This window comes from Tupaia chinensis, unplaced genomic scaffold, assembly GCF_000334495.1.
Source record: "Tupaia chinensis unplaced genomic scaffold, TupChi_1.0 Scaffold000311_2, whole genome shotgun sequence".
NCBI lineage: Eukaryota > Metazoa > Chordata > Mammalia > Scandentia > Tupaiidae > Tupaia > Tupaia belangeri.
In genome coordinates, this window is record NW_006159803.1 from 1,732,599 (window position 1) to 1,747,686 (window position 15,088).

A 15,088-nucleotide genomic window follows, 5' to 3' on the forward strand; every position below is an offset into this window, starting at 1 on the left:
CTGCTGATTTATACTAATGGTATGAGTTACTCTTCATATAAAACACCATGTACCTTGACACTGCGTAATGCACATGAAACTATGTTAAGCTGCAGAGTTACTCAGTAGGTAGTTATGGACTGATTCACTTAAGATATTGCTATGATATTAATAAGAATTTGACAAAGAGTTCACCAAATCTAATCAACAAATAGTGATTAATACCCACTTTGAAAGTGTTTCCATTATGTAGCTTGGAATATTAAGGTGCTTCCACTAACCTTCACTGGCCATTTAGGCAATAGCTAGAATATTTGTATATATTCCTTTAGGATTAAGGGGATCTCAATAACAATGCACTGCAAAAGACTGATTAATCATGGTTTAACTGCTAATGTAATATTTAAATTAATTTGCTGTTTCTTTTGAATAGTCAACATAAAATTCTTAGTTTACACTGGAATCTCATACTCGAAGAAAAATTATGTGGGTAAAGATTACCTAGAATTCAGCAAGCTTAATTTTTTTTCTTTTTCTTTTTTTTTTTTTTTTTTTTTTACAAATAATGAGTTCAGAAGTCTAGCTGCAAATAGTTTTTCCTTACTGAGAAATATGATTCACAATGACCTACATCAATACTATAAATTGACCCATACTGAAACTTTACCTGGCTTATATACAAAGATTTCAAAATTAAAGAGATGGCAGTCATTTATTGTCAAGTTCAAGTAAAAATAACGTATCTTGGTGATTTAATCGCGATGACAGTTTCCTAGTAAACATTATTTGTGTAAAAGTAGCTAAATTCCATTACCTTATAAATGTCCAAAAATCCACACTGGTGGTCAAATCTGGTATACAGTTCATTGAGCATGCTGATCACCTGCATGGGAGTACACTGGGCACAAATGGCTGTGAAGCCAACAATGTCCGAGAAGAGCATGGTGACATCATCGAACTTTCTGGCCTGCACTTGCTGCCCCTGCCATAACTGCTGGGCTACATCGCCAGGAAAAATAGAATATAGAAGATCCACTGTCTTCTTCTTCTCTTCTTCCAGGGCCTGGTGAGTTCTTTCTAAAGTTGCCTTTAATTTATCCATCCTCTTCTTCAAGCCATCTTGGGCTTTTGCCTGCTCCCCAACCAAAATGACATCTCTGGTGGCGTCGTGGATAGGTATGTCTGAGAGATGCAGACCTCGGCCCATGAGTTCATCCAACTTATCCACACATGGGGAGCCCAAAAATAAAATGGCATTTGATTCTGGGACATGGATCATTTGTCCTTTGACTTCCATCACCTGTGAAATTAACATGAAATTTTGGTCAGTAACTTCACATAGTAAGTTTACAGTAATTAATAAGGTATTTAATAAAAAGAGGACCAAGAAAAGTTTCATTAGCTATACCGACTGTATTCATATAAGCAAATTTATATCTGATTTACAACTTGTATAAAATTCATGATTCTGAATAGAAACAGTTACTTTATGTCTCCCTCAGCCACCTTCTAAAGATAACAGTTAAATAGAAAGTGAGATCAATGAAAAATGAAACAGGAAAACATTTTTTATGCAAGATCAAATTATTCCCAGGTACATCATGAAACTCTTTTATGAACCAATTCAAAAACTTTCATCTGCTTAATAATAATAAAATTAGGATGAATCTATCTGTCAAAATAACTATATTTGACTGTCATTAAAATCACTCTCAGAAAATAAATTCAAGAGATTAAAATGAATCAAAACAATTGCTTGGCCTTTTGTACATTTTTTCATCTTACTGTAGTCCTTCAAAAATGTAGGCATCTTTACACCAACCAGATCAGTGGATAATTTATTTAAATTAAAAATAAAAATTTAAATCAGTTATCTTCAAGCCAGTAGTACCAGAAAATCATTACTACTCAACTAGCATGTACATATAAAACTAAAAATAAACAAAAAATGATAGCACTCAAGGAATTTAGTTTATAAGAAAGAATTTGAGGATGTCATCATTTAACTCTGTCCCTCTTTTCTGTGCAATTTCACTGGGAAATTTGGACATTGATGTTAAATGAAAAGCTTAATGAACACAAGTTTATGCCATCTTGCCCTGGAACCTAATAAGCACCTTCATGAAGATGAGCAGCAGCATAAAGGAAAGTAGATTCAGAATAGCCAAATACAGTTATTTGGGTTTTATTTGGGTTAGAGCAGGCCATTTCAGGACACCTGGAGAGGAAGATTGTAATCACTTGGCAAAACAGGCTAGAGTCCTCAAACTGAGACGGTACTTCAGTTTCACCTACGTTATTTTCCACTGCTGGATGGAATATGCTCACTCCACTTATTTCCTTCATTCTTCATGGCACGAAGTAGTTATGCTAGTTGATGAAAGTAGAGGCACTGAACAAATGTGGGGTCAACTATAGGAATTTTGAGTCTTAAGCCTATAAATAATTTACTTTGCTCCCCTCTACTGTTCACCAAGATCTCATTGTATAAGCAAATAAAGTCAAATCCTTGCTTAATTATATAATTTTTGTGACATAAACTGCTCATTTCATCTTATATAAGGTTTCTGTTAAAGTCAAGTATTTCATTATTTTAATTCATAATCTCATTTATTCATGAAAATATTTATTAAATGTTTTCTATTGACTAATAACACTCTGGGTAATAAGGATAATATATGGTTTTCTTTTTCAAAGACATCATAGAAAAGTAGGGAATCAAATCTATACAGGCCAGAGAAGAGAGTGAAGACATTCTTTTTTTTTTTAATTTATTTATTTAATTTTTTTAACTGACTCATTTATTTTAATTTGACCAGAAAGGGACAAAGAGAGAAAAAGAGAGAGAAGCAAGAATGTAAGTTGCCAAGTCTGAGACTTGAACTATGGTAGGCCATGTGGGAGTGTGTAGCACCTTAACCACCATGCCACCTGCTGGTCCCTAAGGTGAAAACATTCCTAATTCCCTACTCAAGGTGGGCCTCCAAAGACCACAGGTTATGGTTTACATACAAAGAAAATTACAGTCCTTTAAAATATTTACAGACTGTTTTATATATGTCCAATATGCTTTTGGGAGAAAGAGTACTGTTAATAAAATACACATTCCCATAGTTAGAATATTAAGGCCATAGTAATGAAAATATACGTATTGCATAATCCCACAGTTTAAAAATTAATATTGGGTCATCAGAAAAGTCATGACATTTTTTTCTATGTAAAAATGCATTATGACTCTTCTGATGACCCAATATATTATATTTTTTCTTAAGATTTAATATAAGAGCAAAAACCTTGATGAGGTTTGTAGAGCTAACCATATTTTTAAGTAGCAACAATAATGTGATGTTTATGGACTTAAACATGTATTGAGTCTGACTCTTTTTCTCTCCTCACATTTATTTCCATTTATTACTTTTTCTGCTCAATCTTGTTTTCCTCTCTCTTTTTCTTTTGCCTGCATCTCTCCCTCATCATCTGCATCCTGCTGTCCTTTCCCTGTCTCTTTCATTCCTATTTGAATTAGGATCTCCATCTATGGTAAGTTTCTATAGCAATAATTTTCCCATGTGAAAGGCATGTTGAATCCCTCAGTTAATAAAGTGAATTAAAAACAGGAAAAAGACAAAGTTGCCCACTCTGGTCACTTCTATTCAACATAATCCTGAAAGTCCTACCCACAGCACTTGGGCAAGAGAAAGAACCAAAAGACAACATCCAAATCGGAAAGGAAGAGGTTAACTTGGCTCTATTTGCAGCTGAAATTATTACATACATAGAAAACCCTACAAAGTTTACCAAAAGACATGTTAAAAACCATTAAATGGGGCCAGTGGGTGGCATGGTGGCTTGCAAAATGTACTGGGTACATTTTTGGGTGTATTGTTAAAATGTGCATATTACCTAAATGTTCTACATAGTATCATTGCTACCAAATTTCCAATGATATTTTTCACAGAAATAGAAAAAAATCCTAAAGTTTATTTGGAACCAATTCAACTGAATTGCACTAAGTTTTTTGTTTTGTTTTGTTTTGTTTTTTAATAGCCAGACGACACGTGCTTCACCAGAGTGAGAGAGAGAGAGCATGTGAGCACACACACCCTCATTTGGCCATGGTCACACTACAATCCTCTTTTTCCTATATTTATCCAACCTGTCAAGATTTTGGATACGTGGAAAAATGCACCCAGCATATTTTGCAAGCCACCAGGCCAAGATTCAAACCACACCTGGCCATGTGGGATCCAACTCCCAAAGTACATCACTTAACTACTCCACTATGGGGCCAGTCCTGTACTAAAAATTTGAAAGAAATAGCCAGAACTTGTGCTGAGACCCAGGTTAGTGAAATCCACTGTTATGTACTAAAGAATCTTGGCTGTTGAATAAGCAGTATCCAAAATGCAGAAGGAATATTTAAATGGAATTATGGGGCAATTGCTTAGTCTAGGGCATATACCATAACTAAAGAAATGCAGACACATGATAAATCTAGTTTTAAACCAGATTAAGAATTGTCCAGTAGAACTTGCTATGATAAAATATAACAGGACTAAATTTTAAATTTCATTAATATAAACTAAAATGTATATAGCCACATGTGGCTACTGACTAATATATAAAATATGAAGTAAAATTTGTGGGTCTAATATTAAATCCATCATTTGAACTAGGGATTATGTTTCCTTGGAGGGTAAAAATGAAGTAATTGGGTTATAAAGATTTTTTTCTTCTTTTAACAATGTCACATAAAAGGTTTGGAAAAATATTAGGTGTAAGCATCTTAGAACTAGAGGTGAGTTCAGGACAGTAATGGTCTCTGCTCTGGCAATCACAGGGTAGTAGTTAAACAGTATTTAGGGGAGGTGGAGCCCGTATGGTCCAACATGGTTTGGGTCTTGGCCTCAGCAGAGCTGTGTGTGTGTGTGTGTGTGTGTGTGTGTGTGTGTGTGCATGCTCAAAACGCTAACAGGGAGGAAGACTGGAGAAAAATGATTGTAGAATGATCATGCCCTATTTAGGGGTACATATGCTCACTCATCTGCACTCTGTTCTCTGGTAATAAAAAGAGATTAATAAAAGGACTATCACAAATTATTTAACAAATTTTCTAGCAGTATTTGTTTTATCAACTTTATGAATGACTTCTCTGTGGAAATGTAATAGATATAAAGGGGTCCCTCTTTTTTGTTATTTACATTTAATCATGAGACATTTTAAAGCATAGAATAGACAGTGTTTCTAAGCATGCATGTGTACATATCATTTCAAAAATATTACCATATATAATTTTCAACAGCTAACTTTACATTCTTGTGTCAGTTAAACATCTTTTTCCTGAGCCCTTCCCTCACAATAGCCCTCTCTGCTGTTACATCTTTGGATCTTTCAATTTCTGCAATGGAGTACAGACATTCAGTATATATTCGGGGGAATATATGATGACACAATCATCCATGCTTAATCATTTAGGCTGATTGCAGGTCTTACCAATGGTGAATAATGCTACAATAAACAAAGATGTGCACATGTCTTTCTGATTGACTGTTTTCCTATCCTTTGAGTAAATTAATACCCAGCAGTAGTATTACGGGGTTGTATGGTAGGTCTACTGGTAGGTTATTCAGGACTCTCCATATTGATTTCCACAGTGGCTGGACTAATTTATATTCCCACCAACAACGTAGTAGGGTTCCCTTCTCACCACAGTCTAGACAGAACATGTCTTTTTTTTTTTTTTTTTTTTTTTTTTTTTTTTTTTATCATACCCATTCTGGGACTAGCAGGTGGTATGGTGGTTAAGGTGCTGGATCTCACAGGGCCACAGGGCCAACCACACAATTTTGGTTCCAGACCTAGCAGCTGGACAATCATGCTCGGTATGTGTGTTCAAGACCAAAATTCTGAGAGAGGAATGGAGAAGAAGGGATTGTAGCAAAACCATCCTCCTGGTGGTGATTTCTCACTTTCCTTTTATGCCACTCTGTCTCTGGTGAGTGCATGCACCCTCTAGCAAAAAAAAAAAAAAAAAGAAAAAAGAAAAAGAAAAAGAAAAAGAAAAAGAAAAAGAAAAAGAAAAAGAAAAAGAAAGAAAGAAAAATCATCATCATAGACTTTTTTTTTGAGAGAGGTTTTTTTGCTATAGGGCGCATGTGCTCACCAGAAAGATAGAGACAGAGAGATAGAAAGCGACAACCCCCTCCTCCCACACCAGGGGGATAGCCACGCTGCAATCTCTTTCTCCTCCATTCTCCTCTCGGGATTTTAGGCACTCACACAAACGCACCTGGCGTCAGTTTATGCTACTGGGTCTGGGACTCAAACAGTGGTTGACTACATGTGAGTCCAGCGACATAGCCAATACCCCAACTGCTGGTCCCATCATCAAGACCATTCTGGCTACTGTTAAGAGGTATCTCACTGTGGTTTTGTTTTACATTTCCTTATGGGAAGAAATGTTGAGCATTTCTTTATATGCTTTTTGGCCAGCCATTTTCATGCCTTCCATAGAGAGTTGTCTGTTCTGCCCATTTCTTATTCAATTGTGTGTGTGTGTGTGTGTGGGTGTGGGTGTGTGTGTGTGTGTGTGTGCGCTTCCCCCAGATGAGCTACTTGAGTTCCCTATACATTCTAGTTATTAGTCCCTTAGCTGAAGCAAAGTTTGCAAATATTTTATCCTATTCTGAAGGTTGTCTCTTCATTCTAATTATTGTTTCATTTGTTGTACAGAAGCTTTTTGTCTTAATGTGTCCTGCTCATCTATTTTTGAGATTAATACTTTTGCTTGTGGGGTCTTACTTAAACCTTTGCCTATTCCAATGTCTTCAATGTGTTTTCCATTATAGTTTTACATATTGAGGCATTACGTTTAGATGTTTCAAAAATTTCGAGTTGATTTTTGTTTATAGTGAGAGGACGCCAGTTTCATTTTGCAGCAGGTGGATATCCAGTTCTCCCAGCACCACATTGCAGGCTTTCTTTCCCCCACTGCACTGCTCTGTACACTGCTCTGTTCCCATGTCAAAAACCATTGTACTGGTACGTTTTGGGGCTTATTGCTGGATTCTCTAGCGTGCTGCATTTTATGATAATATAGTTTATGAAGCTATATTGGGTAGGTGTGGGATACCGGTCTAAAAATACATTATTTAGTCATTGCAGCACTTTCGATAACAGTGAATATCTGGCAACAAATTTCTATAAGTAGATTTATGCTTAGCCAATCAATTAAAAAAAAAAAAAGTTTGGGATCAGCGGTTGGCATAATGGCTGTGTCGCTGGACTCCCATGTAGTCGACCACGGTTTGAGTCTCGGATCCGGTGGCTTAAACTCATGCTGGCATGCATGCCCAAGATCCTGAGAGGAGCATGGAAAAGAAGGGATTGTGGCATGGCCATCCCCTCTGTGGCGTGGCCACCCCCTCCCGGGGGGGGGGGGGAGAGGGATTCCTTGCTTTCTGTCTCTCTGTCTTTCTGGCAAGCACACACGCCCTATAGCAAAAACTTCTCCAAAAATAAATAAATAAGTAAGTTCTACAAAGCATACAAAATGCCACATAAATTCTAATATAATGATTAAGATTAACTTTGCATTGGCAAAATGTCTCAGACACACATCATCAGAATTTGTCTTTCTGCACATTCCCATATACATGAACAATATGTAAAACAAAACAACTCTTTGGCAAGATGTTAGAGTTCAACTGAAGAAAATGTCCCTTGGAGACTGGATGAGATAGTGAAAGCACATGAGATACTGGGATTATGGCAAGAAAGTATCCCAAGACTGGAAAAGCAAAGTTCAAAGGCCCAGAGGGAAAAGAATATAGCCTATTTGAGGCACTAAGAAAAGTCCACTGATTGCAGCAGAAAGCAAAAGGGGATTGCCAAAAGTCTAGTCAAGGTAAGGCCACAGGACTGTTATGACCATTGGAATGCAAGCCTAGCCCATGTGATTCCCAGCTCTCTCTCGACTCTGTCCTCAATACCATGGAGGCTACTTGTCAAAGACTACAATATCAGGACCAGCAGATAGCACAATAGTTACGTCACTAGACTCTCACATAGTTGACAGCAGTTCATGTCCCCAACCTGGTGACTTAAAACTTACATCGAATATATGTGCGTGCGTGCCCAAGATCCTGAGAGGAGAATAGTAAAGAAGGAAAGGTGGTGTGGCCATCCTCCCTGGGGAGGGGGTGATTTCTTACCTTCTGTCTCTCCAGCAAGTGTACACACCCAATAGCAAAAATCTCTCTCAAAAAAAAAAAAGGTAATATCATAAGATAGAAGGAAACAGGGTCCTACAGTCCATCTTGTAATAGGACAGCTCAGAAAAGACACCTAAAGTGCCTCAAGCCTATGGTGTGTGCAAGAAATATCTACTGTGTTAAAGGACTGAAGATTTTTCTTTGTAGCAGTTAGCATTATTTACCTTGAATAATACATCAGGGCTTGGTAAAAGATCACTTTCTCCTACCTCCATCATATTCTTCACAGGTGATCAAGACTTGTACCTCCTCAATGCCACACTTTGGCGGAAAGAGCCCACAATGATTCTTTCCTATCCCAACCTGCTCATAGTCACTACTATTCTCACTAGTATCATTCCCATGTAAGGTTCTGTGTCATCAGTTCAATTAGAGTCATGGCATTGATACATGTTTCAATCTATAAATCTTAGCTTGAGTCTTTGCTTTAAAACCTAATATGTGATAGACTTTATGTTCATCTAATATTAATCATCATGAATTATAACTTAATATCAATTTTTTTCTCCCTCTGAACCTAGATTACATGCATATATTGCATTCTGGCCAGATGGTTTCAAAGCCTTTCAAGTACACTGTGAATAATTTAAGGCATTTCTTAGATCTGAATGTTCATTTACAGTATATAAATTAATTAACACATTATTTGGGTGAGAAATTAAGGGAATAGTCTTTCTTTTTTTTTTTTAAGGGAATAGTCTTTCTAAAAATAAAAATCTCCAAGGCAAACAAAATATTAGATACTGTATTTCTTGTCAATATTTATTTAAAATTTATCTTCTGATTTAACTTTACAATAATCTAGTTAGTATGAATGGGTATAAGAATGGAGACTTTAAAAAGTGACATGTCTAAGGTCTATGCTCTGGAAATACAGAGCAGAACTAGGATGCAGGAACTCTTACCTAGAGAATGCCCTTCCCCTACATTTTTTTTTAATCTTCCAAATGGTACATTTGCAGAGAGAAAGGGAAAGTGAGAACACACCCTCATGGGGCATGGTCATAACGCATTCCCTTCTCTTTTTCTCTGTCCTATCAGGATTTGGGGCACACATACATGTACCCACTGTGCCTTTCAAGCTGCTAGGTCCAGGACTTGAACACAGACTTGAATCATGTAGCCAGCCACGTGGGACCTAGCTGCCTCCCAACCACCGTACCACTGGCTGGCCCTCCCTACATTTTTCACTATCATCCAAAAAGGGACTTTAGAAATAGCATAGGTGTACATGTGTTATGGGGTACTTGTGGAGCTGAAAAATCTGTCCTGTCATGTGATATTTGTCTGAATTTTTTTCTTTTTTCTCTTGGAATCTAGATGGCATGACCAAATTGTGACTCCACATCTTCAAAATGAGTATACAAATGAGTCCACATAGCAGGATTGTTATTTGGACACACTGGTCAATATTTATAAAGTACTTAGAATACCTTCTGGTATATGATTGTTAAATTATATATTTGTTAAACTAAGTGGATACTGCCTGTCTTATGGTAGAGTATTGGTAACTTTAGAGCCCTTTAGCTCATTATGTACTATTACCCTGCATGCTTTTCCAGAAGTATCAGCTTGCTAGAGGTGCAGCAAGCAAGTACCATGAATTGAGTAGCGTGAACAACAGAAAAGTATTGTCTCCGTTTTGGAGGCTAAAACTCTGAGATTAAGGTGTTGACAGGGCTAAGATCTTGCTCATAGGTTCTGGTCACTTCGTGGTTCATAGCAGTATAACTCTCATCTTCACATAGTGTTCTCCTTGTTCATCTGTCCCTGTGTCCAACTTTTCCCTTTTTCATAAGGACAGCAGTTACATTGGATTAAGGCCCACTCCAATTTCTTCATTTTAATTTGATGACTTCTATAAAGACCCTATCTACTAATAAGTGTACCTTGCAAGGTGCTGGGGGTTATGTCTCCACCATATCTTTTTTTGGGGGAAAGGGCTGGTTATAATTCATCCCTATCACCGACTTTCGTAAATAACCCATTCACCCTATTGCAGGAGTAGTACTGATGTGACAAACGCTAACTGCTGGTTCCCTAGTTCTCCAGATCTTATAACCACTAGTTTTTAACCTTTGACTATCATCTCTCATTTTCTCCATATCCCAAGACCTCTGGGTAACAACAGTCTGCTCTCTGATTCTATGTATTAACCTTTTATAGATTCCAAATATAAGTGAGATTACACAGTGTTTTTATTTCTGTCAGGCTTATGTCATTTAACACAATGTTCTCTGGGTCCATTTTAAATACTATATTAGTATTTAATATTAATATTTACTATTTACTATTTACTATTTAAATATTGTATTAACATAGTACTGCATCCAGAAAAAAATTTCCATGTAGCGAGAATCAGTATAGAGACTAAACCGGGGAAAAAGGTTTTTAGGATTCTGGTTTGACTTATTTATACTGACCACACCAACTTAGTAATTCCCAGACTGATACTGTGCTATAGATGGACAATGATCTATCATTCTGCTCCGGCAGTAGGCTGATTAGAGCACCTGAAAGAGCCTCTGAAAAGCAAATAAAACACACAACAACAAATGTACATCTTGCATAAAACATAAATTCTCTAATACTGTGAAGCTTGAAGTAAGTGAGAAAAATCTCCAAGGGGCCTAAGCAAATATAAAAGCAAGCAACCTTAAGCTAAAATCTTAACCATAAGCTATAAACATAAACTTCTTCCAGAGAGGGTATTTTGAGGGCAAATGCCAGAATCAGCACCAAGGTCTGGAAACTGAGCCAGTATCCAGCATGCAAGGGAAGCTGAATGTAAGGCCCCTGAACCTGAGACCCTGAAAGGGGCTTCATGTCGTCCTAGGTCTATGGTACCCTCAAGATCCCTGTGTAAACATATGCACCTTCTCTCACATGAAATACACCACTAATTTAGGCTCTCGGGTTTTTCTCAATAAGATAAAGTCAAAGACAACAATCGACAATCACCAAATTTACCAGGAAATTTACCAGGATTCAGAGACAGAAGCAACATTAACCATAGATTTAGACCACCTAGAGTATCAGACACTGGATTCCCGATTTAGAATGCAAAATATATAGGGGACAATTAAAGAAATAGTAATATCACAAAAATGGAAACAATGAGAGACAATGAAAACTGATAGTGATATTTGGGGAAAAAAAACCTTTATAAATAAAAAATACAATGAAAGTAAAACAAAAGTGTTAAATAGAGTATCAGGCACCACTAAAAAAAAAAATGAGCTAGCACTAGAATACTAGAAGATAGATATAAAAACATTATAAAAGGTCATGTAGAGAAATAAACAGTGGAAAATATAATGGAGGCCAGCAGATGGTGTAGTGGTTACGTTGCTGGACTCCCACATGGCAAACCACGGTTCAGGTCCCAGACCCAGAGACTTGAGCCTCAATGCTGGGAATGTGTGTGTGGGCCAAAGATCCTGAGAGGAGAATGGGGAAGAAGGGATGATTGTGATGTGGCCATGGGCATCCCTCTGAGGGGGGTGGCTGATTTCTCACTTTGTGCCTCTCTGTCTCTATGGTGAGCGCATGTGCCCTAGAGCAAAAATCTCTCAAAAAAAAAAAAAACAGAAAATATAAGAGAGATGAAGTGACACAAAAGTGAAAATGTACATTAATCATAATATCTGAGGGTAAGAATAAAGAGAATAGGGGAAAGGTAATATCTGAAGGACCAATGACTCTCTGAACTAAAGGAAAGCATGAACCCATGACATGAGTTACCAGTAAATATAAATTTCAAAGTCCAGAATTAGACACTCTATAGTGAATCTTCAGAATACCCAGCACAGAGATCATAAAAGCGGACAGAGAGAAAAACAGACAGAATGACAGCAGATAGCAATGATAGAAAACGGAAGACAATCATATCTTATTTTCAACCAGCTGAAAAGTCATAACTGGTATCCTAGTATGGTACACTCAAAAATGCTGTATTTTTTAAAATGCTAGTGAAATTTAACACAAAAGAAACATCTAAAACAATGTATTCTTGAAAAAAATAGAGAGTAAACATAGAAAGAGAGTCTACAATGGGTAAAAAGATGGAGAACAAAGAAACTGTAACACTGTAGGTAAATCTAAACATAGTCTATGGAATATAAGAGAATAATATCAATTATTAATTATAATTGTAAGATGATATTTTTCACAAGCATCAGAGATTATTCCCTTTATTATATGAGTTTAAGAAACTAATTTTAAGAGTTTTGTAAACCATACAGAGATAATAGGATTAATTATTATTACAAATGAAAACTGTATAGTGAAGACTTAGTACATATAAATTTTTAGTCATCACTTTATTATAATTCTTTCCTTGTTACAGACACCAACAGACAAAATGCTCAGTCTTCAGAATACTATCTTTTTCTTGCTGAGAAGTGTATCTTTGTTATTTCTGTTGAATAATAATTTTTGGTTACTTATGTTTGTAGACTATGGGGTCTTGTCACCATTCCAAGTCTCTTCAAGGTCCATTTTACTCATCACTTTGTATCATGTTCTTCTAAGTACAAACTCTATGTTGATACTTCATTCACAGACTAGAAAATGCTTTACTCCAATCCTATCATGTCCTGTCCAATCCATTCTGAGAAATGCTGTCCAAAAGTCACTTTCTTTAGGAAATTGTCACTGACCTATAACCCTATCCTCTCAAGTAGGAAAGGCCTTACTAACCTCAGAAGTAGCCTGGCCTCACTCAGGCCTTGCTTTTGCTATTTAGCACATGCTTTCCGTCATAGGTCATGTCTTATCTCCTTACTACATTATAAACTTTTTGAAAGCAAGATCTGCTTAAGAGTCAACTTTGAAAATAGAGTCTAGAAGGGCCAGCAGGTGATGTAGTGGTTAAGGCACAGGACTCCTACATGGCTGACTTTGATTGAGTCCCAGATACCCAAAATCAGGAGGAGAATGGAGGAAAGGAGATTACAGTATGGCATTCTCCTTTGGGGAGTGATTTCTCACTTATTCTCTGTCTCTCTGTCTCTCTAGCAAGCACATGCACCCTATAGCAAAAACTTAAAAATAAATAAATAAAGAGCTACCATAGGATCTTTTATAAAGTAGTATTTCAGTGGATATGTGTATAATAAGTCAATTATGAATTAATGAAATTGAAAACATCTCTGAAACAAAATCTCAGGAACAATTTGGGAGGGATGAGGCACTTGCAAATTATATAGACTATACATACATTCCTAACTATATACTTACTCATTTCCATCTTAAATAACTCATGGACCAACAAAATTTCATCCATAAGCAACCAGAAAACAAACAATTGGTCCAATTTATTATAAACTATATTACAGTAATCTACATTTGGCAAGATCAGAGCCTATTATACATAGACTTTTCTGTCTCCATGATTTAAAATCCATTTGCTCTAAAATCATTTAAAAGTTTGAAAAGAGAACATTGTAAGCTGGTTCAGAAATCATTTATTTAAATATGTCTATCCATAGATTCACATGTCTGGGAAATAAAGTATCTCTCATCTGTACCAACAATTACAACACTGATATTAGAAGAAAAAGCATCATCAATCGTATTAGTCTTTTTTTTTTCTTTTACTGTACTAATTGTCCACCAGAGCTATTACAATAGTGAAAGAAACACTTGAAAAAATAATGTAAAGAAACGGATGATTGATAGGATCCCCAAAACTTCTGACAGCGCTGATATGATGGGTGTTTACAATAAATGTTTGTATGAAATGATAGTGTCCAAGTAGATAGTTCTAGCTCAAGAGGAACTTGGTATGTCCTTTTCATTAGCTACAATTCAAAGAACTATATACTGGGTTGTGACTTACTTTTTCCAGAAAGGCCAAATGGTTATTATAATAGAAGTATCAATTAGCGAAGGTAGAAGATGAAGAAATCTGAACACAAGTACTCTTACTGGGATTTTTGAACACATGATATGCTCTGCTGCAACACTCCATGCTGCCATCCCCCTAGTGCCCTTGCCACACACAAACACCCTCATCCCCACTGCCCCCCCAGATGCCATCACCATGTCAGCCATCTATGGCACCATGACTGGCAGCTTCCTTACTTAAGATCTCAAGTACAACAAGGAACTTTGGTTCTCCAAAGTTATATGCATCTGCTATAAATTCCCTAGTAGCTCTACATTTATCTTCCCAAAACACTCTTAATACTTTAATGACATAAATTCGAGTCTGTATTCTCAACAAGTTTATAAATTTTTGACTTTAAAAAAAAATTTCAGGCCTAAAGATACTACCTGGTATATAGCAGGTGATTAGTAAACAAATGAAACAGTAAACTCTTCTATTCCATATGTATATTATGATTTTATTATATATTTTTGCCATTCAACCCACATTGTAGCTCCCTGACGATGGGAACCATGTTTATACCTTAGTGTCCCTAATAGGAGGATAAATGCTAGATAAACACAAATTAACAACATTCTCTTCTCTAAAACTTTCCATAACAAAGAAAGTTTGTATAAGAATTTCTTTTCAGAGGACCAGTAGATGGGGTAATGGTTATGATGCTGGACTCCCATGTAGTCAACCATGGTTTGAGTCCCAGACTCAGTGGCTTAAAACTCACACCAGGCATGCCTGTGTACATACCCAAAATCCCAAGAGGAGAATGGAGGAGAAGGGATTGTGAAGTGGACATCCCCCTGAAGGGATGATTTCCCACTTTCTGTCTCCCTGTGCCTCTGGTGAGTGCAAGCACCCTATAGCAAAAAAACTCTCAATTTTTTTTTTCCTCTTGAGGACCAGCTACAATAATACAATAATATAGTAATAATTCAGTGCTCTGTGA

The 15,088-nt window shown here is 36.5% G+C and overlaps 1 protein-coding gene across 1 annotated transcript in view; it reads right to left on the reverse strand.

The window, feature by feature from the left end:
• GUCY1A2 (guanylate cyclase 1 soluble subunit alpha 2) overlaps window positions 1–15,088 on the reverse strand; it is a gene marked incomplete at its 5' end in the record, with an annotated part of 275,265 nt that overhangs the window by 123,022 nt on the left and 137,155 nt on the right. Inside the window, one exon of the mRNA XM_006151043.2 lies at window positions 794–1,279. Coding sequence (XP_006151105.1) covers window positions 794–1,279 — 486 coding nt within the window. The remainder of the gene's footprint in view (window positions 1–793; window positions 1,280–15,088) is intronic.